The sequence below is a fragment of the Nesoenas mayeri genome (assembly GCF_963082525.1).
Source record: "Nesoenas mayeri genome assembly, chromosome: 3".
Lineage (NCBI taxonomy): Eukaryota > Metazoa > Chordata > Aves > Columbiformes > Columbidae > Nesoenas > Nesoenas mayeri.
Window position 1 is genome coordinate 120,064,385 of NC_137544.1, and position 24,952 is coordinate 120,089,336.

The following is a 24,952-nucleotide window of genomic DNA, read 5'->3' on the forward strand; positions in this document are numbered from 1 at the left end:
CAGAGCCCCCCAGGTTGACCAGCTCTGCTGGGAAACCACCAGCACTACGATTGCCCCAAGTCCTGCTTGTGCACTGTCCTGCCTGAGACTGGAACCACCACCAACTCCAGCTCTTTGTGCCAAAGTCCTTTACGTAGATGCATGACTGGAACTTGTACATCACATGGAGAAACAGCTAAGGCTCATGAAACTCCAAACCACTTCCAGTTGACCGGTGTGGCCAGCCGGGCTGTAATTTCTGTGAATCCAGTATGTGGGGTTCTTGGAATTGAGCAGCCCTCCTGGCAAAGCACTCACGTCTTATAACTTCCACGGGGGCAGGAATGAGCTTCAAGGAACTCACAAGCTCCCCGGGGCAGCTGGAGGAACTCGCAAATTCAGTTAGACAGATACCTAGTGTTTGTGGAACTTTGCCAAGCCTTTTCGGAAAACAAATCACAGCTCATGACGCCGAGGAGTTTTTGCACTGCTGGAACTAACACAGAGGTTTGCTGCAGAGGTTACTCTCTCCACTGGATGCCTGAACCAGAATGTGTCTTTGCTGGGAACCCAAATTATATTCTTGGCTGTGTATCTACAGGACAACATGAACATCCCTAGAGATTCAACGGCTGCAGCTTCTACCATGTGCCTGAAGGATACTGTAAATGTTGTTCTCATGCAAATTAACAGGTAGTCTGGTGAAGATATCATCTGTTTCAAGTATCTCACACAAAATAAAAGGCACCAGAGGAGCCAGCAACTATCTCAGTTTCCAGGCTCAGAGCAGTTCTGGAAGGCTCGATGAAAAGTGAAGAGGTTCCTAAGCACAAAGCAGTTGTTTGCTCCGCTGGAGACTGGTTTATTCTGTTTGAGGCATCCCAAACCATCTTCTGAACTACCATGGGTGAGAGGCACTGAACTGCAATAACAGAGGGGGAACGCAAATCCACGGGGAGGGATGGCTGGTGGGACAGACGGGAAAAACAGGGAGAACACCACCTACTCCTGGATATACTGCACTGCAAGATACATATATCACATGAAGAGACAGACGTAACAAAATGTAATCAAATTATTATTCCATTGTTGCTTCAAATGAAGCATATGTACTAGTTCCAGCTGTCCTGTGCTTGGGCTTAACCTTCTAAGCACAGAAGTCTGGTAAGTTTTAAAGACTCAGGCTTTTATTATAAGAATATTACATATATACCAGTATAGTGCATATGAATTAACAGATATTCTGCTCTCTGGCCATTACCACAGAGTTTAACTGGTATTTGTTATCCCTAGGAGTTTCCATCCTATGTCGCTCCAAGAAATACCATGCCAGGACACAAAAGTCCAACCCTCCCTGCCCAGTCCAGCTCTTCCTAACGACACCTTTTAGCCATGACAGAAACTCACGTTTTTCCAAACAACTGTACCACAGAGAGTGAGTTATTTGCTCTGACAAAGCAACAAATGAAGCCTCACAAAGGACATAGTGTTTGTAGGTAACAGCTTGCTACATCACTTATATAACTTACTCTGATTCTTTTCTCTTTCATGCAATTTTAAAGAAGTAAATTGACTTAAGGGGCATGGGAGGTAGTTATTACCGCAGTTTAAACAAGAGGAAAATTAGTTTAATTGCATATATTATGTTAGAATATGCTGGCACTCTCCATAAAGGCATTATCTTCCTTTTTAAGGTGGGTCTGTTCAGAGGATTTGCAATTTTGGCTCGTTTCATCCATGAAGGTTCCTTTCTTCATGAACCAGAGCAGCAGACTATGCAAACTAGAAGGGGAGAGCATTAATGTAGACTCAGGAAAGAGTTCTTTCATCTAGCAGAGAATAAGCTGGGGCAAAGCCACCAATTTCAACAGCTCCAGACTAGGGCAAGTTCAGCTATGAAGCTACATCCCAGTTTCACTGATTATCTCTCTTCCCAAAATGACCTGAAGCAAATGTCCAAATCCAAACCTCTTTAATACTCTGAGAACTTTAGGAACAACATCTGGATATAAAGTCTGCGCAGCTCTTCTGCACATCACACAGTAAGAGAATTGTGAACGATGGCCAGCCCAGAGGGCACCATGCCTGTGCTCTACATCTAACGTCCCATCCTCACTGCTGCTCTCACACTTGAGCTGTAACTATCCTTTCATCAATTTCTGCACATTTTTGTTTGCTTTCCACCCTGCCTTTCAAGGCCTCATATTGCCAGCTGGCCACGAGAGGGCACCTCTACGTTTTCAGATCTCCATTATCTCAGAGACGGATTAATTTCATTGCATTCCTTAATGAAGAATCCACACCATATAACTTCAGCTCGAGAATCTTACAAAAGCCGTCTTTGTTTCAACGTAAAACACAGTGGTTACCATTTAACTCACTGCTTTACCATGCATTTGTCTTTGAGAGGCACGCAGTATCCCTGTGTGCAGATTTCAGGAGGAACTACGCTGAGTTGACTTTTTAATGGAGAGAACCATTGAGGAAACGCCTCCTTACTTTGCCAGGGTGCTGTTGTTTCCACAGTGATCACACAGGCTTATGGCATTTTCTGCTGCTTTAAATCCATATGCTTTAAACAGCAACAATAGCAATTCATCGAAAACCATGTTTTTAAACATCAGCATTCTTTTAATGTGCACATTTACGTAAAACCACAAATCTGTGTTAAGTAATTTTCACCAGAAAAGAACTAGTTGGTTCAAGCTTCCTCTCTTTTTTTTGTGTGTGCTATCAAGTACCCTATCATCTGGATAAATCTCCACCAATGTTAGGCCATGCCCTCAAATCAACATTGGGATCGAGCTTATTTTGTTTGTATGTTCTCCCCTTTGAGGCTCACAACAAATTGCTGTCGATTCCCCTCACCCCGTGCTCGGCCGCGCTCCTTACCTGAGTTTCGGGGGGTAGTGGCGGCCCCCACGGCACCTTCACATGCAGCTTGAGGTGAATTCAAATTGCCACAGGGCTCTGGCTGCAGACCTGCATGGACAGAAAACAAAAGCATCCTTCAAATAAGTCCCACAGAGGTTTTGCCATCCCATCCTTTTCTTTTTAAATGACTAAACAGCCCATGCCTCACGTTACCACATTTCTCATTCCCTTTACTTGCAAAATTCCCCTAATTTTGATCCCTGATTTCTCAGAACACTCATCCATGAGCTGTAAGGATTACTATTATGCCACCATAATCAAGGGAAGCACGGGTTGCATTTCCAGCATCATTCAGGGACGGTGCAACAGAAAAGGGAAATTTTTCTGAGACCACCATATTAAATTACCCTGAGAACACCCCACTAATACTAATACTATGTTATACAAGTTCCTTTTCCTATTAGAAGCCCTACAACCAAACACTTGCACTGGCCATCTGCCAACCAAGAATGGAAAAACACACTGACTGCAAAGTTTATTTTAAAAGACACCGGAGGGGTCACTTCCAGATTAGGCCAGATTGAATTTTCCTCACATTTTGTGCAACTCTTTGGGAGATTTGTTGTGGCATTCCACAGCTCTCCAGGCAAAAAAGCAAAACATACTGTAAAGAGCTTGCAGATGCAAGAGTTGAACACTTCTTTTTAGAAAATACCAACCTACAATAACAAATCCTTTTGCTATTCACAAGAGAATCATTGAGTATTGCAAAACTTGATAATTACTGATTCATGACAGATTTAGGAAAAACATCAGCTTAAGTAATCAGGTCAGGGCACTGCTCTTGACCACAGTGTTGGCAAAAGAAACGGTTTCTTTCTTCATATCTTTCATCAAAGTTTAACATTTCACAGTATTTAGCTTTTAGCACGTCATTGGGCCAGACCAGTAAACAACTGATAGCTTGAGAACTACAAGTTAAATTGGAAGCAAACACCTCTATTTAGTATTATCTCGTCAGTCACTTATGCCATTTGTAAACTTTTAAATATGAATTAGTAAAATTACTGAGGACCCCTAATAGTTGTAAAATAACTTCTTACTGCTGTTAATAAATTCACGAGGTGATCAACCCTCAATCAGCCTGTCCCGTGTGACATTGCCAACTGGGAATAAAGACTTCTCCAGATCTCAAGGTGGACAAAACCCAAACTTGCTCCTTTCTGAAGGAAATGTAGGGTTGATCTTCATTTCCTCCTGGAAAATGAAGGAGGCGAAGCCCAGAGCTTTTCTCTAATAAAGACAGCTGCAAAGAAATTCATTCCATTTTCTTCCATGCCTCCATGATATTGTTTGCCTGACACTGGAAAACTACTCTGAAAAGGCAGCGGTGCAGCGAAAAAGGATCTTATGACCCCAAATGAAGTATTATAATAGCTCCTATTCGTCTTCCCAAAAGGCACACTTTAAAAAAAAATCCCCTAAAACTGAGAAACTGTGAATCCATGCCAAGTAAATATTTGTTCTGCTGTAGAGAAGATACCACCCTTACCACTTCACCTAACTATTCTAAATATGAATTACAGAACAAGGTGTGTTTTAGCCATGTAAACCCAGCCCACGAGGGCTGACTTTTAACCATCCCAACCTGCTACACTTCAGGCCCACACTAGAGCTGTGTTTCCTGTGTTATAGAAGGCTTTTAATACATAATAGTTGGCGAGGAAAACTGAAGTTAATTGGATGAAGTGTGTCAAGAATCCGGAGTAATTCCATCCAAAGTAATGCCTTGTGCCACAGCCATAAGCTGTGATTTTCTACAGAGAGGCAGTCTGATACACATTTATTCTGAAATGAATGGAACTGCTCTAAAGGAATGTTGAAAAACCACTCAACCCTCTACCTTCAGAGAAGCAGAATGAAATATCCTCTTACAAAACTTCCTGCTAATTAAAGAGGAAAGGAAAATCTTTGGTGGAAGGCAGGAAGCTATAGCAAGAATAGCTGGGAAGAACATTTTATAATCTTCTCTTTAGAACTGTCATTAGAAAAATTTCAGCCATTCACAGGATTATTTTCTATTTTTTTGAGGAAACTTGTCACTTTCATACAGCTCTACTCATACAACTTTGGTGCTGTCATCACAAAACCACCATTAAAGCCAACAGAATTGATACTTCTCTCCGTGGGCTTTCCAAGTGACCAGGATATATTAAGCACCGGGAACTCCCTTCCCGATAGGACGATGTGTCGCTGTAGCTGAGGTGGGACGCGGTGGCAGAGCCGTCCTCAGGACTCGGACTGTGACTCTCAGGGTTCAGAGTATATTGCCTGTTGTCAGGAAACTGTAATAATTACTGAAATTAGCATTAATTCAGAATCAGCTCACTCTGCATGGAAACAGAATGTAAGCAGTGTGTGTGAATATTAACTCGCACAGCTATCACAAGCTCAGTGAAAATGCTGAAAACAGTGGTAAGCAATGAGCCCACTGAACGACATCGTGGCCTGGTAGTCAGGTTTTTTTCCTATTTTTGCTTTTGATTAATCTTTTGAACGAGTATAACAAAAGGGACTGAAAAAAGGCATGGGAAAAATAAGGAAAGCTCTTTCCTCAGAACTGCAGTGCCACAGTCTTAAGGCCCAAGTCACCTCCGTCATTTTTGGGCCATTCCCTTTAAAGCAGCAAGGAATTTGAAGCCAGGTAACAGCACCAACAAGACCCGTCCCCAAAAGCCACCATGCACAGTTACCCATAGAACTTAAGAGGCTCCGAACCCGCTGCAGTCGGACCACACGAGTTCCAAGGCACCTCCAGCACAAGGGAGACAAAGAATCTGACCCCTGGTCTCAAAGCAACAAGTGCCAAAAAAAGCTATTTTACAGTCACGCAATCAAACAATCTACTTCAACAGGCTTAATTAATTCCTCTTCAAGATGACATGGTTTCTAGTGTCCACAGCTTACATAGAGATACCAGTCAGGAGCTCCAGTGACAGTCAGGGATTTGTGTGTATTAAATGCCTTCCTGAAAGATTTAGACATTCCAGGTGCTTAATAACTGAGACAGATAATTAATAACTCACCCACAATTTGCTGACAAATGTTGAACCAAGAGCTCTCCTTTGCTTTGAGAAAAGCTCAATCCATTATGCTTTTCCTGCTCTTGTGTTTTCTTGCAGAGGTTCAATTTAGATGATAAAAATCTGCTCTCTCTCAGAGATACTAATTTGAAAAATGATTGATGAACATTAGCACAAATGACCAAGGCCTGAAATTCTGACACATTCTAATTATGGCTTCTGGAAGCAAAAATTTCTGCAACCTGCAGCTGTGGTGCCAAAGAGGCCCCCAGGTCCGCACACACTGAGCCTTTTGTTGGCAAAATAGAGCTCGGAGGTTTCTTGAGTGACATGAGCAAGTTAACCCAACTACATAAGGCTGCTTGGGGTGGGGATGGAAAGGGGTATTTGTTCCTCTTTATATCAGTCAGTTTATTTGGGGTCTTTATCACTTTTGGCATTAGCGGTCTTCTAAATTCTAATAGCCTTTGAAGCACGGTAAGGTGTGAACCAGCAGGAATTCATTTCTCAGGGCTTCAGGCTTCCGAGGAACGAGAACTTGAACTAATTAATAAAAAAAGAATTCTCCTGTTACACATCATTTTAAATGGGTGTACATTGTAAGTTACATGCTAGTTTATTACAAAATGTTGGGTATTGTTCCACAGCCACATGCAGGGAATTCAAAGGCTCTGACATCTGTCCTTCAGTATTAACATGCAGATGGGCAGCAGCAAAGTTGTGTCTCCAGACTATAATTAACAGGTTAACTGGGCAGGTTGTTTGCCAAGTTCAGCCCCACGCAATATAAACAGAAAATGCTGCTGCTTTTCCGGTATTAAAGCTTCTTCTCAAAAGGGAAAGAAAAGCAAACTCAAAGAGTTCAGAAGATGCTTATGAAACCAAATTCTTGTTTAACGTAGCTACTGATCCTGATGTTTATGAATTCTAAAAAGCCGAACAGCCATTAGGAAGAGCTCTGCCCCACAAATCCATTCTTCCAAGGTCCTCTTCCACCGCAGCATTTCTGAAATGTCTCAAGTTTGTTTTGTTGAAGGATCACAACGCTGTCACGCTCCAACGTAGGTCCATGGGGTTCAGTAGAAAGCATTAGCTGAAGGTATTCAAATATGGATGTCTGCACTGACGGTGTTTAGCACTTTCTGAAAACCAGGAATACTCAATGTCCTCTTGACTGAGAACAAAAACGTTGAATTATTCAAAATAATTACTGAAAATAACGAGAGCTTGAACAGTCTGCTGCAGTTGAGCTGCCAGTTAGCGATCCACGCGACTCGCATGGGATTCCAGTCCCGTCAGCTCACATCTGCCTTCCTGGGAAATGAAAATGCCCAGAGGACTGAGAGACACGGGCTGCTCAGACAAAGGGGAAAAGGCAGCGGAGACAAAGAGGACACCGAGCTTTTACTCATCCACCCTCATTTTTCCCTCTGAAACATGAATGTTGCAGTGAACAAAGTTCTGCCCAATTCCACTTTGCACTGGGTCAATGGCAAGTCCAATCTCTGAGAAGGTTCTAGACAGTTCTCATTTTAACCAAACTGGTTGAAACCTGGTGCAGCATCAGACCTAATGCCCTGTGTGCAGCAACGCTGCTTTTCCAGAGAAGGGAAAGGAGCAATGACAACTCTGGTGTTACAAAAGCCACAGATCGATACCCCTGCGTGTCTCCTGCTCTGCTGGTTCTCTTACCTGGCATGAGAAAAAGATGCAAAACCACTGGTATAGAGAGCAATGGAAAAGAGCAGCTAAACAGAATAAAACGATTGCATGAGTTAGAAATACCAATACGAGCAAAAGACAGGAAGACTGATCAAATCCTAGATACGATTGCTTAGCAAAATAAAATCTTCACAGCAAATCTTCTTTTACTGTCAAAGGATTCTGGTGAGAATACAATTATCACATTCTCTGGGCATCCCAATTTCTGCCGGAATTTACAGAAACATACAAAATAGAAGACAACATCCCTATAAATTGCAGGAAAAAAAATCAAATGGCATGCTTGCTAAAATGCATGCAAACCACATGCTTGATCCTTAGGAGAAGTTAAAATTCAAAAATGGCAACAATGTTATACTTTAATATCCTCAGAGCATTTTTAGACAATTTGGAGATGAAATCAGAGCTTAGTCCATGTTAGCCAAAGGCCTCAGCACAACAAAACTCCCGCAAGATCTCTCACACAGGAGACAATTTTAGCACAATAAAGGCTGAAACTGTAGGCTACTAGATTTTCCAATCCAACTCTCACACTTTTTTGCTCATTAAGTTGCAAGAATTATGGGCAGGACTTTTCTCTAATTAGGTGTTTGTACCATTTGTCACCTACGTGCTCTACTGTGACACCAAGCAGCAAACAAGTCATAACAATAACTGTATGCTTAATTTTAATGGGAGGCTGAAGAAAAAGGAGGGAATATGTCCTCTGTCCTTTGCTACTGACGTTTTGGTCTTTATTAACTTTTTGTAATTTCAACATCTATGAGCAGAAACTGATACGACACATTTTTACCTCTCACCATTCACTTTCTATGAAAAGCAAGAGCAATTTGCTAACACAGTTCTTCTTTCTAATGAAGTTTACAGTAACACCTCACGCCACATGCAATATGTTCATGATACCTCCCTAGAAGATAAATAAACTTGTAAAATCTTACCTCAAATAAAAGTTCAACATTTGTCATATTTAATCAGCAATAAAGTCAGCCATACAATTCTTCCCAATTTATCCTTCACCAACACTATGTCATTTCCAAGTGGAAACATGGAAAAAATTCTGACATTTGCAAGCAGTGTGGCAGAAAGGCAGCCTGCCATGTTATCAAAATAATTTATGGTCTAAAATTCCTGTGAGTCCAACATGAAAACAACATCTTCACCATTCCAGCTCTTACTTTAGACAACTCCAGTGTTACTTGATATGACACGCTCGGGAAAGAAATCATCTGAAATTGACACTGATAGCCCCCTGAGCCGACAAATACAAGTTGCTTAAATTTGCTGTGTGCTTAATTTTGTGTTCTAGCGAGCTATGTTTGAAACAGGAAAAGGGGGTCAGATCTGGGAGGAGAAGAGATTAAACTGCAATTTTGTTTTCCTCGTTTTCGGGTTAGCCTCTAGGATCACTCTCAGCCTGCTCTAAATTATGTCCAGCTGTCTCTTGCCCCCAGGGACAATTGTAGCAGCCAGAATTAGCTGCGAGTGCAGTGACATTTTGACCACACACAGTCTTCCTTCAGCCTACCTATCCTTGGCTTTTTGAGGACAACAGGGGGGGCGGCAACAAGTCCTGCCAGGAAGAAAAGACGTGAACGTTTAAGTCGTAAACACATTTGAGTTAAAGAATGTATGAAACCTGTGGGTTTTAAAGCAAGCGAAGAACTGAGATGTGACAGAGAGTTCACTAAAGCAGCAGGGAACTGAACGCACCATTTCCTGAAGGAGCCAAAAGCAAATATTAATAATTAGGGGCCAGGCTCGCGGGGCTGCTTCGAAGGGAAGCGCTGTCAGCGGCGGCCCTGAGGGGACGGCCCCAGCACCGCCACGGCCTACGGGCAGCAAGAAGGACGAGATGGTGTCACCGCTCATGACACGACGCCTTCAGACATCTCAGAGATGTAAATAAGTTGTTCTGCTGCCGAGCAGCTCAGTCATATACCTCACACGCTCCTCAACATTTCCAAGGGTGTAAATCCTGCTGTCCTACGTCAGGCAAATTTCCAGTTGCCTCAGTAGGAAATATCTGAACTACAAAACCATGAACCGAGTCTACCACCTCCATTTAAAGGATTGAGAACCATCCTTGGCAGAATACGGTATTTCAGCAAATGCATAACACTGTCTGAAGCCAAGTATAGGATCTATGCTCTGCTGGCATTCATACGTCCCCCAAAATTATGTTTCTCTCATTCTCTGCTTCACTTTTGTAGAGTGAAAGGAACCAATTGCAGTTCTGTGAAACAGGTAATGTTTCCCTAGGAGGTAGATTAAGACAAAACATCTTTCAATTTTGACTTAATCCATAATCACAGAAGTTGAATTCTGTTCTCTTTGCATGGCAGATATGACAATGCATTCAAAATTCACTAAGTGGTGTTGCCAAGAGATAAAAGGAATGGATGGTACCATTTTGCATGAAATGTCTGTACTGCTTCCCATAAGCATGAAACAGTAACATTTCAAAATATATTAGGGGGCACATCACAAGTATGAATCCAGTTTACATTAACAATAGTCAATAACTTAGAGCCAATACAAAACATTGACTTTCTAAAAAACACCTACAGGTTTTAAGGGAATCTCTTTTGGAGTGGGCAAGTAGGTGTCAAAAGATTGCTTGTTAAATATGTCTGCACATGAAAGTACATGCAAAATGTCCTAAAAATGTATTCAATCTAAATTTTCTCTATTACACTACGTTGTTGCTTCTGTACATTATTACCAATGAGGTGTAGGGACTGTAAGTCCTACAGTTTTAGGAGTCCCACTTACCTGCAAGCACAGAAACTGCACTGAGGGAGGAAAAATCTGGTCTTCTCTTGTAACTACCTAAAAAAAAGTAAAAAAGACAGGCAACATAGTGTTAGAGCTGGAGGGATTCTGCAACCACCCAACTTGGCTCTTTTAAAACAGATGTGAAGCAATTTAGTTCAGAGACAAAATTAATGCGCAATGTATGGCCTTGCAAAAAAAGAACTGATGTTTTCCACAAGATCAAATGTAGCTTAATGTTAAGAATTGCAAGGATTATATAGGAAAGCTACTCTCTAGGGCGTCAGTGGCAGCGGTCTGCCAGCTAGTATGACTTTTTTTTCAGGAGATCTCAAGTTCTCCAGGCCCTTCAGGGTCAACATTTTTTAATTAAGGACCTTACGTTCAACTAAAGTAGAGGAACAGAGTACAGCTGCACCGTGATGACACAGTGGCCCAGAAGCAAAATGGGGACCTAAATAATGATCTGGCTTATCACTCTGCAGAAAGAGCTCCTGGCACGCTGGTCCCCACCGTAACCATCACACCTATGAGAGCACCTAAGCCTCTGCAACGCCTGCTCATCCTCCCTGCAGTCCAGTCCCGTCCCACCGGGGAGGGAAATAACAGCATTTCGTGTACAGAAACAGTTCTTAAAAACAATGCTGCTTAACTGACGGGGTGTAGGAAGGAAAGGGCATTCCTCTGGGAAGCACTCCTTGCTTTTTTTATTCACCGAATTCAAAACGGGCAGGAAAACGCATCGGCCTTGCCACGTTAAATTTCAAAGCGCTTGCCTAGGTGGACAAACACCGACTACTGTTGCTTGCAAAGTCACAGCTCAGCTTAAACTTTAAGAACTATGTCTTTATAGACAGGTATTCAACAACGTTCACCAAGGAGCATGTCTGGTGTGAGCTGGGTCATCGAGAGCTCGGTAAGACACCGGGGAAGCTGGTTTGTGACAGAACAAGGCAGGTCGGTGCTCCTGGGGTCCCAGCCCTGCCTCACGCCATGGGGCAAACCCTACCCTACACTACATGCAGCGGGGTTACTAGAGGCCTACCATAATCTATAGAAAACGAATTAGTGCTGCATCACTTCATCGTTTCTCTCCTTGCCAGCTCCGCCATGTGGGGCTTGGTTGCCTGCCGAGCCTCGAAGCACAATCTCTGGGAAGACAAGGCGGCTGCCCCGCGCTTTCATGGCGACACCACCTGCCACAGCGCCGGCCGCCATGGCTGGGGCGCCCAGCCAGGCACAGCGACGTCCCCCAGCCCCCAGCCCGGGGCGGAGCGGCTCCTCCGGGGCTCGGCTGCCTCCCCTCCGCGCCTCCCCGGGCAGGGCTGGCGGGACCTGCGGTGGCTTTGCCCCCGGGGCCCGCCGGGCGCTCCCCCTCACAGCCGCAACATGGCGGCCGGGCCGGGCCCCGCACCTGCCCCGCCTCAGGGCACCGCGGGGAGCGGCGACGGGCCGCGCCCCGCCCCGCCGAAGGGCTCCGGCCGCCGCGGGGTCGGTAGGGGGAGCCCGGGGGCTCCGGTAGGAGCCGGGACCGTTTCTATTTAGCCGAAGGCCCGCGGCGGGGGGGAAAGGAGAGCGAGCGGGCGCCGGCAGCGCAGCGGAGCCAGCGCACGGACGGGGCCGAGCCGCCGCGGGAACGCGCCGCCGGGAGCAGCGACCGCCGGCCCCGCCGCAGGTAGGAGCGGGCAGCGCGGGCTCCGTGGGCTCCGTGTCCCCCGTGTCCCGCTGCTCCCCGCGGCACGGCAGCGCGGCCCCGGGCCGAGCCTGGCAGGTGCCCGGCGCAGCTCGGGCCGTTCTCCCCGCGGGGAGGGAGCCGAGTCCCGCGGCGCGTCCCTCCCGGGGCTCCCGGTGAGTTTCTACCCCCCGAAAAAATCGCTTTGCCTCCCCCAAACGTGCGCTGGCGGGGCGGGCGCAGCGCCGGCTCCCTGCCCGGCACCGCTCCCAGCACCGTGTGCCATTAAGCGCCGTGATCTTTTAAACTCCGTTTACTTACTCTTATTCCCCCCTCGGCTGGATCCAGCAGCGGGGGCTGCAGCGCAGCCCCGCTCACGCTCCTCTGGCCGGGGCCGCTTCCCCCAGGTAGGGACCGGGGCAGGTCCCGGGGGCGCTGGCTAAAAATACCCCCCTTTTATTTGTTTTTCTTTCTTTCAAGGTTCACGATGTTGACAGCTATGTTCTTGGCTGCTCTCATTCTTATTACAGTACACTCGCAGGAAACTGAGGAAACCATAACGTACACGGTAAGGTTTAATAGAGTTCGAGGTAATTACTGCTTTGCAGGGATTCTTTTCTAAGTGACCCTTAAGAAAAACCAAATCGCTTGCCAATGTATAGCATGCAATGCAAAGTTCTTTTGAGTTCGAATGTTAACCATAAAATAAGCTGTTCCTGCGCTGGAACTGTTTTATAGCTGAAGCTGATAGGATTGAGCAGAATAGGCTGCAACTGCCTGTTCTGAAGAGCCTGTCTATGGACTGAGTTTGATGAACTGAACAAAATTATGAGGTTTTAATATTATTTTAATCCGTTTTCATGAAGACAGGGTCCCTAGGACCTTCATTTGAAATATATGGAATTTGACAGATAATTATGGCAAACATTCTCTTGTGTTTTCTTTTGGGTATTTCAAGCTGTTTTTAACGAAATGTAAGTACTTCAAAATTCAGTGCTCTTAATGAAGCATCTTAAGCCCTGCAGTGCTCATAGGGCTGTGAGTTTCTGTGCTGGTTTTGAGCAGTGGTTTTGCACCGCTCCATAAAATTGTACAAGAACACTGGAAATAGGTTTTGCTTGTAACCAAGTGACAGGGTAAGAGATTTAAAGGCCTTTTTGCAAGGCTTTTTTCTTTAATAATCTGCTTGTATTCAGTCTTTGGCTTGCATAATGCATGTCATAGAAGGAGTGGCAATTACATCGGCTTGGGCTGGGGAAAAACCCGCGTTTTCACATCTGATTACAGTTGTAATCCCTGCAACTTGCTTCATATGGGTGGACCTCCAAAAATGTGTACAGACATCAGCGCAATGCCACACAAGCAGAAAATTCTGCACACATGCAAAAAGTTAGAGAACCACAGCCAAGGACTCGGATTGTGACTTATACAAGTAATCCCACTGAAGTCAGTGGGATGGCTCGAGCAAGTAAATAATGCAGAGTTGGACGTTATTGTAGGAGATGGGGCTCAAAGAAGCCTCAAGTGAACAAGAGGAAGTCAGTCATAAAGTACTTTAGCATCAGTCTTTAGAAGGAAGAGGTTTTTTGGAGGTTGAGAGTACTTCTATTTAAAGGCTTCTCTGATTTTTTTTTTTCTAAGTCCCTCTGTATAAGGGGAAACTGAAGATCTAAGAACCTTTTGAAAATCTACACTAATACAGAGATCTCGCCCCCTTCCTTTTCTGCATTAATCACACATTGTTTTTAAAGAAATCAAGTAGTAGTTTCTGACAAGCCTACATAGTTCTGTTTATACCAATGGCAGATTTCTAGCCTGCATATATAACTTGGGTTCCATATAGAACTTGGATCTTTATGCTGCGTTTTCGAAGAGGTCTGAGCACTGGGGTGCTCCAGCGATCATTAGTCTCTAATGATGTAAAACTACTGAACAAAAAAACTTTGCTTTTGGAAATTTTACTCTTAGGATGCTACTGTTTCTCCCACGTACATTATATTCATTTAGGGCCAAATCCACAATAAAGTCCCTTCAGCTGCAGTAATAGATGGACTTGGCTCCTTCCAGTTAAATAGACAGTACTTCTGTTGTGCATTAACAGGAACCGGGTGATTCAGTACATGCATGAATTAGCTGTTTCCCTTTGGGTTTGCGTTTTCATAGCTACAGTAACTTCGGTGTTGTCAACTCAGCATGGAGTCATTCCTTCAGAGATTGAGAATTGTAATACAAGTTGCTTTCCACTTACCCCTCTGGAAGAAAAAGCCTCCAAAGTTACAACTCTCAGCCGGGTTTGGCAGATCGCTGGTGTCACCTGCAAATGAAAAAAATACTTTCAATCCTATTGCTGAGTCAGTGTCCCTTAGTAACAAGGTCCTCAAAGTAACTTGAGGACAGTACATGGAACAAGCGGATCCCGGCATCACAAGGTCAGGTTTGTGACTCGCCGAGTTCCTCTGCAGCAGAGGAGTCGCAACACGATTTGGCTTGCTTGGCCGTGACTAATTACGTTAGCCGACTCAATTCTTTTTTTCTATAGGGCCATTAAAGTAATATCCTAAGCGGCACAGGATGCACATGCACCCACACAGTGCAGCTCAGTTGGGTCATTGATATTTTAAATGTGGCATCGCGATACTTTGCTAATCGGTCTCTGTCACCTGCAATTAAAATTACTGAGCTATAGACAATGTAATGCTTTTGGGCAGAGGAATAATGAAGATGCCTACCTAACCGCCAGGCAGAATAGTTAAAATTCTTCCCGAAGTTACTAGTCCGAGTTGATATGAATAGTTGCTGAGTACAGTCTTGTTTGAATTTTGCAAAGTCTTATTTACATAAGTAGCCCCACTGTTATAAACTGTAACCGTTTATTGTATGTCCCGCAATATAAATTGTTCTTCCTAGACTGTAATTCCTGGAGTCGTGTGATTCAAAAGCATGTGAATGAATTTCCAGCTGTCAGGAGATCCTTCCCCGTCGCGCGAGCGCGGATGGGAGAGAGGACGGAGCACGGGGGTAGAGCCCGGTGGCCCTGCTGACAAACCAGCCCTGGGAATGGAAGGTGTTCGCCTGTTGCAAGACAGCGAACAAGAGCAAAATTCATAAAAACTTGCTGCTTTTTGATAAGAAGGTTTTCTTACTGGCCACCTGGGCCGGTCCAGAGGGTCCTTTATTCCAGGATTCAGCCAATGACGGATGCTTTAAAACAGCCCGTAGGAGCAAGGCAAGGAGAAAGTGATGCTTTTCTCGCTTTGTTCCTCAGCCCCAATAAAACCTACATAGTCACAACAAACAATATCTTGGGAACTTGGGAGATAGAGGCTCTCCCTGTATGTACCTGGTTTTGTTCCTGCACAGCGGTGCTGTACCAATAGCCATTTTCCTAGCTTGCCAAGGTACGCAAACATCACATTTCCCTTAGTGTCAAACTTTCAGTTCATTGAAATGTGCTTTTCTGAAATAAAGAGTCCTGAGTAGCCTAATTTTTCTTTTTCTCTTTTTTTTTTCCTCTATAGCAATGCACAGATGGCTATGAATGGGATCCCGTTAGGCAACGGTGCAAAGGTACAGTACATAATTTTCAAAGGCAGACTTGCCATTGGCATTCTTTGAGTATTTCATTCCACACCCCTGTTTTGGACGGGGAGTTGTGCCTGCATGTCTCATTGTGTTATTTGTATTAATGGCTGTTGCAGATGGTTCGACTGTTAAAAGCATGACTTGTGTTGTTGCTAACCACAGATATTGATGAATGTGAAATAGTCCCAGATGCATGTAAAGGTGGGATGAAATGTGTTAACCACTATGGAGGATACCTCTGTCTACCCAGAACAGCGCAAATTATTGTAAATGAGCGAGACGAAGCAGCAGCTGAATCCACTAGTGGTCGAAACAACGTCATTCGACGGACTCCAGCTGATCCTCAGCGCGCCCCTCCAAACCCCACTCATCAAATCCAGTGTGCAGCTGGGTATGAGCAAAGCGACCACAACGTGTGCCAAGGTAAGCACTGCCGCCTGCTTCGCTTTCGGTACGGCTGGGGTGTGTGAGGACAATCTAACGCCTGGGAAATGAAAGCCCGGAACTCTTGCATTTAACAGCGTGTATTATTGTGCCGATAAACGCGACACGTATGCATTTCCTTAAGACACATAAATAAAATACATGCATGTTGTTATTGGTCAAGGTAACAGAACTTGCAACATGTTCCTTACAGTCTGTTCCATCTATTTCAGGCTAACAAGTAGAATCATTTCTGTTGTCTGTAGATCCTCACAGAAAACCTTGGTGCAAGTGAGCAGCTTTAGTCAAACATTTTTGTGTTCAGCATGTCCAGGAGAGGCGGTACTTTGAAAAAAAGTCAGCAGCGTAGCGAATCGCATTATATACAATTTCTAAAGATTTGCAAAACTGTCTGTATGTTTCAGTAAGAGGATGCTGAGTGGAAGGAAAAACAACCGCTGTATGAACACTTGCTTAGACCAGGTTGTAATACAGAAGAGCGCAGCGTTTGTGTTATGTGTGAGGAATATTTCAGAAGGAGCAGGACCCGCACAGCTTGTGCTCCTCTGCTCTCTGTGGCAGCGGCTCCACGCAGTCGTGGTCCCACCAGCCTCTGAAACTATGGCAATGAGCAGCTTTCATCTGCGTGTACATACACCACACGCAGCGCCAAAATTCTCGGGGTATTAGCAATGCTAATTGTATGCGTTCAGGAACCAGACTCACAAGCACTACTGTAAACTAAGGCTGTTTCATTTATTATTTTATATAAATAGTTTACTCTTATACTTGCTGAAGTAACAAATGCTTCGTCCACTATTTTGTTTGCTTTCATTAAAAAAAATATTCTCCTCCTTGTTGAGCAGCTGGGTTTTCAAGCACATTAGTGGGATACCCGTGCAAACGGAGGGCAAAACTTGACCCCGTGGTTCATCTTTTCCACTTTGTGGCCCATAACAGTATAATCATATAAAATAGTACTTGAGTGACTATAATCAGGGCAAGCTGTAATATACAGTGGTAGTTCCTTTCTCCCTGGCATTCATGTACACAGAACATTATTTATCACTAGTAAGTAAATTCCCTGTCATTCTGAAGCACAGTAATCATCATGGAGGCTGGATAAGTTATTTTGGTAGGCGAAGCCCTCGGGGTTGCATTTCTGGCTTTTCTGCTAATCTTCAACATTTCTGTCACTCTAATTCAAGAATGTCAAGTAAAGAACCTACTGCAGGCGGTCGGCACCGTGTTCCCTTAATGCTGAGCGCTCACTTAAGGTTATTGAGGGAAAATCAATGCCAGGGATGGCAAATGATGTTTTTCCTCAGTTTAACTTGGCAAAGTAGCAGCAGGACTAGAATTCTGGACTTCTGCGTTTGACCTGGCGATGCACATGAACATCACTTTTGCTGAAATGGCTTTAGGTGTATAAATCATGGAAAGCGTAGGAAAGTTGAACAGCATGCAGCGCCAATACCTTATATTCCAAATAAAGGCGGAGATTTAGGGTTGACTTAGAGACTGATGACTGGCCGACGTTTTTGTTGTGTTGAGGAGAAGGTTAGTGGTGATCCATTGCTATTCTTTTACTCCATGCTCTGGCTTCCTGAAACTTGCAACTAAATATTTATAGTCAATTAACAAATTTTGTTGTTAATTTATAACAACGACTAACTGTTGTTATAGTACCAGAACTCTTTAACTAGCAGATACACAAACTATGGTGAAATCTTGGGCTTGCCTGAATCAGAGTTTTGCTATTAATTTCTTCATGCCAAAATTTAAATCTAAATGCAGAAAGCACGGAAATATTAGTGTTTAAAAGCTGAAATGTGTTGTACTGAATGAATTCCAGCTGGAAAAAGGGTAGTGGACAGTGTGCTTGAAAGAAAGGATAAAAGACTTTTGGAGCACTTAAAGCATGTATCCAACTTCATGATCTTCGTGCTTTTCACTGCTGAAAATATCTTATAAAAGATAATCTTGATCAGCAATGGTCCCACTGTGGATTTATTTAATTATGCTTAAAAGAGTTTGCTATGATAACTGCTTGAGGCTCCTAGGGAGTGTAACTTACACACATAGTCACACTTAGGCTTGTTTTATTGTTTAGTAAATCAAATATGAAGTCCAGCTCCTTCTAATTGTTTGCAGATGTATGACATTTTCCTTCCAGTCCAGCAGCACTAAGTATTTTATAACCAATGTGAAAGTGTGGAGACCTCTGTTTAAAATAATAACATGCTCGGAGGAGCTGCGTTACTGACATCATACCCAAGCATGAGGGGCCTTCTGTTTTAATACAAGTGTCCACTCCCTTTTAAATATTGATGAGTGAGGGTGCGACAGGCCGAACACGCTCATGTTGGTGTCTGTGCTTGGAATAAAGACGCAGAAATGACACTCGTCCTGTTGGACTTTGAGGCTTTGGTGACGAGTGTCATCATTAGGTAAAGCATGAGCCCATTTCTGTTGAGACAAATGAGAAACGTTCAGAGAAGCGCGTGATTCTTAATCTACCAAAACACAGCCAGATCCCCGAGTTACACAAGACACTTAATACCTTCTTAACTTCTGACCTGAAGAAAGCAAAGGACAACTATGATATTTACCGGTGTTGAGAGTTTTCTGTCATGCTGTGATTTATCAGAGACCGCCAACAGAATAGGTGGCAGGTTGGTAGCAAAGCGCAACACCACGGAAATGACTGCAGATATACGTCATTTTTATAACCGCTAGTGACCAGAAACACATATGATTGTGTTGATGTTAGAAGTGTGGGTAGCGAATGTTTCCTGGGCAATTCTGAAGATGCTTTATGTGAGTAGGAATAACTGAGAACCCACAAAACAGAGGAAAAGATGAGGAGAGGTTATTCCGGAGGACGATCGCTTATGTAGAATATGTACAGAGTTTTGCACTTCAGCCTAGAACACTTGAACTGTGTCTTAAATTCTGAGTTTATGACCTTAATTCCCTATCTCTGTGTCATCTGTTCACGCTTCACTGGCACTTCCAAATTTGCCTTTCAGTGGAAGGGCAGCTGCATTGGTCACTACAGCAGAATCCTGGATGTGGCCCCCGCCACACCGTGTTCTGATCCGGCACTGGGAGAGCATCACTCCAACTGGGAAAAGCCAAAACCAAGAAATATTTTGAAACAAATTACTGAGCTAATATTCACAGATGCTTTTTTTTTGCCTGATAAAAGACATCAATAGCTGCGCTCTGTCTGCCTCCACGACTGAATTGTGTTTCTACTGTGGTGTTAGGTGCTTGGCGATTAGAGTCCGCTCCTATTCAAGTCAAAAGAAAATCACCCAATTAATTCAATTTTGTCAAATTTAGTCTGCAAGAAACTTTTCCTAGAATGTTAATGACACTTGATGAAAAAAAAGACCAAAGTACCAAATCACCTGTAAACTTGAGAAGGGAGAATAACTTTTCTTTTGCCTTCCTATCATGCTGGCAATACAAGCAAGAAAGCCAGCAAGCTTTTTTGCTTCTCACCTACATTAGTTTCCTGTATTTCTCCAGTCTCTTTATAACCCTTTGTGCTCCTGTGACTGTAAAAGACATGGGGGAGAGGGATTGTAAGAAAATATATCGGTGGAAGAGAAAGCCCCATTTTTGCAGATAGTTCACCTTGACTTTGGTGGACATCAGTTGCTTTTGTAGCTTTCTGGGGGAGGAAAGGGATGAACTTTTCTGTGCTGGGGTTATTTTGCCCCTGTCAAATCATTTTAGGGCACTTTTCAGTGGTACAGCTTGGGGGGCGTTGTTAAGTTTTCTGGTACTTTTCAAAGTAACTTATGGTACTCAACCTAAGCTTTTACTTCAAGAAGTTAACTTGCTGTAAATCAGTCAAATAAGCCTCAAGTTTGCATGTCTAATTTGCTCTTTTTTTTAAAAAAAGAACATTCTTTAAGGAAGCAGGGACAATGGGGAACAGTTAATGATGTTTTCCATGCAGAAATTGCTGTATGTTTTATATATATATGTGTGTGTGTGTGTCTCTATATCAGGGATGTACAGCTAGCATAGAAAGGACATAAAAACAGGATAAGTGCAGGTGGACTGTTTGCTAATATAGACTTAACCTAAAATACACCTACAAGAGTTTCTTAGGCTGGCCCCAGAAATATTTTAGACAGCTTTTTGTAAAATATCGCACCATCCTGGTTTTCCACTCGTTGCATTTAAGGAGTACTTCACAATGTGCTTTTGGGACTGCTTGGAAAAAGAGCCTGGGTTGGGGCAAGTTTAGTTCCAGAGTTGTTCCTCTCAACACAAGGCCTGTTTAGTTTGAGGATCGAGTGAGGAGAGAGGCTGTGGTAGGAAAAAGAAGGTCTAGTTATCTGGTTTAGAATGGCATTAATTAATGAAAGTGCTTACTCAGGCACAATTCATATGCACATAGGTTTGCTGCAGGCTGCTCGTTGCCAGCAGTAGCCACCCTAAGAGACCAACCTGATTCCACGTGCCATTTGAATGCTAATTACTTGGAAAAACTGTAGGAATTTTGCAGGTCTGAGAGAATCCACAGAAGGACACAAGCTGACGTTTTCACAGCTCTTTGTACAGGGTGTTCACAGAGGCCAATTAATTTCTTGTACATCTGGGTACATCGTGCAGAGATCATCTTTCATCCGCCCATCCCGAACCAATTGTTCAAGCTGTTAATCTGTGAAACCACGACATTTTGCTGCAGAGAGCCCTTTCTGGAGCATCTCTTTAATTGCCTTGAGGGACCAGAGGGGAGGTCACAAAAAAACCAACAAGAAACACTCTTGTTTTGAGGGCCTGAGGGCCTATTTTGGGACATTTTCAAAATTTGGCCACTCTGAATCATCTTCCCATTTGTGCTGTTTGCACAGCTGCGAGTGTCATGTCAAGACCTTGGATGGATTTTCTCTGTTCTGTCTGACCATTTTACTGTGAACATCCATCACAAGCATAAATACTCGCAGCTGCTTCACTTCCTTTAGTGACTTACTGCTTTTCCATTCTCCTCAGCCCTGTAGGAATACGCTCAGTACGGTGCAGCTAAAGATTCGTCCCATATGCTGGTCACGCTAAGCGGCCTAGAGTCAGGCAAGCTTCCGAAAGCTGTATTTACCTTAGCTTCTTGAATTGTGATTCCGCAGGCAAGCGCTAGACTTTGAGTAAACTCATTAGCGGTTCTCATGGTTCCTTCGTTAAGAAAAATGGGACCGTACAGTAGTCGCATCGACCGTCGTATTTTCGGGTTTGATTTGTTGATTGTAAAGCCTGTTTGCTTAGTAGCTCTGAGGAGGCTGATGTTTTGACAGGTGAAACATTGCAAATGTATTGCGAAGGCAGACGGCCTGAAGGAGTCCGAACCTCCAGCCATCTGTCCTCCTTCAGAATTGCACTCTGGAAGCCGGAGGTCTGTTCCATAACGCGATCGGGAATCACCCCAGAGAGCAAAGGGGAAGAATGGGCTCATGTCTGATCCTGCCTGGGCAGCCCAGTACACTTGGTGCCCCATTGAAAGGCAGAGTATTTCTTTATCTCAAGGAACTCCCTGTACCTGTTGCAAATACTCAGACAAAAGCATCCTAAAAGTCAGTAAGCCTTACAAGCTGCCAGCTGGTGCATCCAACAGCATCAAACGCGATTTTGAGAGCACGTGCTGCCTTTTGTTCCCTGTTCCAAGACCTGCATCGTGTTGTGCAGCGATACAGAAAGTTTCCCCAGCATAGCATCCCGGCAGCTGCTTTTAGCACCCGGCCTGGCTCATTTTATAGTGATACCATTGCCGCTTTGGGGATAGATTCTTTCTCCCACGCTTCCATGAAAGAATTACAGCGATGGTTTCAATGTGTTTGCTTTGAACAGGTTCTGCAGTCATTTCATCCCAGACTACAACGTTCTAGTTCTTTAACCTGCCGAGAAACGATCTGTTTTCCGCCTTTCTCCACTTATTTGCCTAGAGTAGTTTTCTCTCAACAATTTTTTCTGTTTTCAAAATCGGTTCCTCCTTCAGAATGCTTAATACATAATGGAAACGCTCTTATCTGTGGTTTATTTTTATTTTTGAAGTTTGGGTTGCTGAGTCACCTTCTCTAGCCCTAGAGCATTTCTAAAGGATCTCGGCATCCCAGACACACAGCTTTTAAAGGTCCAAGACATTTCTTGAGCATCTCCAATGATGGAACGCTCATTTAGCAAGCTGGAAAACTAGCTCAAGAGCTGAAGTTTGAAACTCTTATTTTCCTTATTTTATTCTCTTTCCAAATGATTGTCTTTGTTTCTTTTTCGTGCTGACAAAGGAAGACGATAGCTAGGTTTTGTGTTTGCCTTTCTGCGTGTGCCAAAATAGTCCTGCAGGAAGAACAAAGCTTCCCACAAAGGCAGAAGTGGTGCTTTTGATTCTTCTCCTCACCACCTGGCGATGCCTTTGCATGTCCCTTCCTATGGAAGAATTTCTGCTGCACTGTAGCCTAGACCCATTTTCCCTCTGTGATGCTTCTTAAGCTATTTTTTCTGGACTATCTTCATTTCTGCACATTCTGTAATAATTCATTCAAGGTTGAAGCGTCCTTTCAGCTGAAGGGTTCTTATCAAAGGGAAGTTTGCCGTGTACCTGTCAGAAAGTCCACTTGCTTCCACCCTCACAACTGAAAGGTGGGAAGTTGGCCGGTAAGATCTCTCCTCTCTGTATGCGATGAGAATATATGGAATAAGTAATCACCCATATAAAGTTCATTGCTAAAAAGCATGAAATTTCACAAATATTATCTCTGTTTTCATCTTTAATTTGCTAAGTTTTGTTTTCATAGCAGCCAGAAGCAACAGTTTTGGAGAGAAAGCTATTTGCCATCATTCAATGTAGAGCAAAATTTAACCTGAAAGAACATATTAAATGCACAAGAATCCTGCTTGTACCTTCTTTCATTTACATTTTAACTTTACTAAACATACGGGAGGGATTTGCAAATTACAGAGCTATGAAGTAGTTCAGCATGCACGTAGTTATGATCAAATACCTTTTATGCTCATTCACATTTGTCTTTTATTTGTTGATCTGAAATCAGGTTAAAAGTTGGTTCTGTTTCAAGTATAGTGGAGAAATGTCTAATCTTTGTTATGTATAATTACGTGGTAAAACCTGTAGCTTTGAAGCTGAAAAAAGTTCCAAAGCAAGCACATGTCATACATGCTTTTGTAAGCTACAGCGCTACGGAAAAGCTCTTGAGGCCCAGAAATGAATTACACCTTTCCTGGCATAATGTATCCCAATCTCTTCATTAAGCATTTTTAGAACTAGATACTCAGTGGATCTTTATCTGTTACTGAGCACCAGAATAAGTAACTTCATGTAACTGGGGGGTTTTGTTGTTTCGGGTTTTTGTTGGATTTGTTTGGTTGTCGTTGGTTGGGTTTTGATGGCTGGTTGTGGTTTTGAGGGGTTTTATTGCTTTTTCCTTGTTTATTTTTTACGTGGCTTTCGTATTTTCATTTCTTACTGTCAAAACACTAATTTTGTGGAGGCGAGAATACAAATGGCACTTGTTTGGCCAAGGCTGGTATGATGACCACAGAGGGCTAAGAAGTCAAATCTTAAGTGGGATGATTCAGGATTCCATGTACATCTAGGCATCATTTAAGCCTATTTAAATCAGTTCTAAAAAGGAGAAGACATGGCTGAGGTTTCTTTTATGAGCTGAATTCAATCTGAAGTAACTTCTAGTCTAACGTGTCTAGTCTAACTATGATCTGAATTAGGCAAATCTGTGGTTGTGCTGGAGCGTGTTTAGTCCACGCCTGAGAACTCGTTCAAGGGATAAGGCAGATTGCTGTGGAAAACTGCCCTTTATACAAAGATTTGGAAGTTTGTTTTTCAATAATTAAAATGCACACAAGTTGAAGAAATCTGAGAGGAGAAGGAAGATATCTTATGGGATGAAAAAATACCATGATGCCAGAAAAACAATAATACAAACAATCTCTTAGTATTAATGATTTAAAAAGAAATCCTTATCAATACTGGAACAGCTGCCTGATCTAACAGAAATAGTTAGAATGGGAAAAATGCAAGGACTTTGGACAGGTAACAATTTTCTGTTTGGCTTTCAAGAGGTTGCCAGTAAGCTAACATTTAATAATGGACAGAGGAAAGGAATAAAACATGGCAACGTGAGCAGAAATTGAAGTGTGGTTTTAGCTGACTTGACCTCACTTATAAAACTCTCCTGATCAGAAAGATGGAAAAAGCAATCCCTTTCTTGACCAGACTTATTCTGTGGAGAATCTTGGGTATCCTGGCTGCGTTAAAAAAGAGGCAGAATCAAATACACATTTAGAAGCAACGAATACAGCTTAGTATTTGGAGAAGGTTCATCTGAGTTGATAAAGATAGCATCACTTCAAGACATAGATCCCTTTGTCAAGTGCTTTAAAAAAATAAGTAGTGAGTTCTACATCACTTTTGAAACCATTTTGTTTTGCACCTGCTTTACCAGATCTTATACCTTGTAGTATTTAAAGCACTTTCTTAGTGGATTGATTTGTACTTAAGGGACTTTCTTATCAGGAACAAGCTCTGCACATGACTTTTAGATTATAAAGGTAAGCCCGATAAAACGTGTTGCCTCTCACACTGAGGGCTCCTTAAAAGCAGTAATATTGCTATAGGCGGCATTGCAGTTAGTGCAGAGTCTCGTCAGAAATCAGTGCTGCTTTGAAGCACCCACAGACCTGCCCCAGATACTTTGCATCCAGATCTTCCTCAATCTCATCTGGCTTGACAGATTTTCTTTCCAGCTTATATGTTGAGTAGAAAAGAAGTTCAGGATGGTTGCAAGACCTTAAGATAGTG

At 43.3% G+C, this 24,952-nt stretch overlaps 1 protein-coding gene across 1 annotated transcript in view; it reads left to right on the plus strand.

Annotated features, from left to right (window-relative positions):
• Positions 1–12,589: 12,589 nt before the first annotated feature.
• Positions 12,590–24,952, plus strand: part of EFEMP1 (EGF containing fibulin extracellular matrix protein 1) — a gene marked incomplete at its 5' end in the record, with an annotated part of 44,136 nt that continues 31,773 nt past the window's right edge. The window contains 3 exons of the mRNA XM_080343014.1: positions 12,590–12,670; positions 15,621–15,669; positions 15,847–16,107. Of these exons, the coding sequence (XP_080199140.1) occupies positions 12,590–12,670; positions 15,621–15,669; positions 15,847–16,107 (391 nt within the window). The remainder of the gene's footprint in view (positions 12,671–15,620; positions 15,670–15,846; positions 16,108–24,952) is intronic.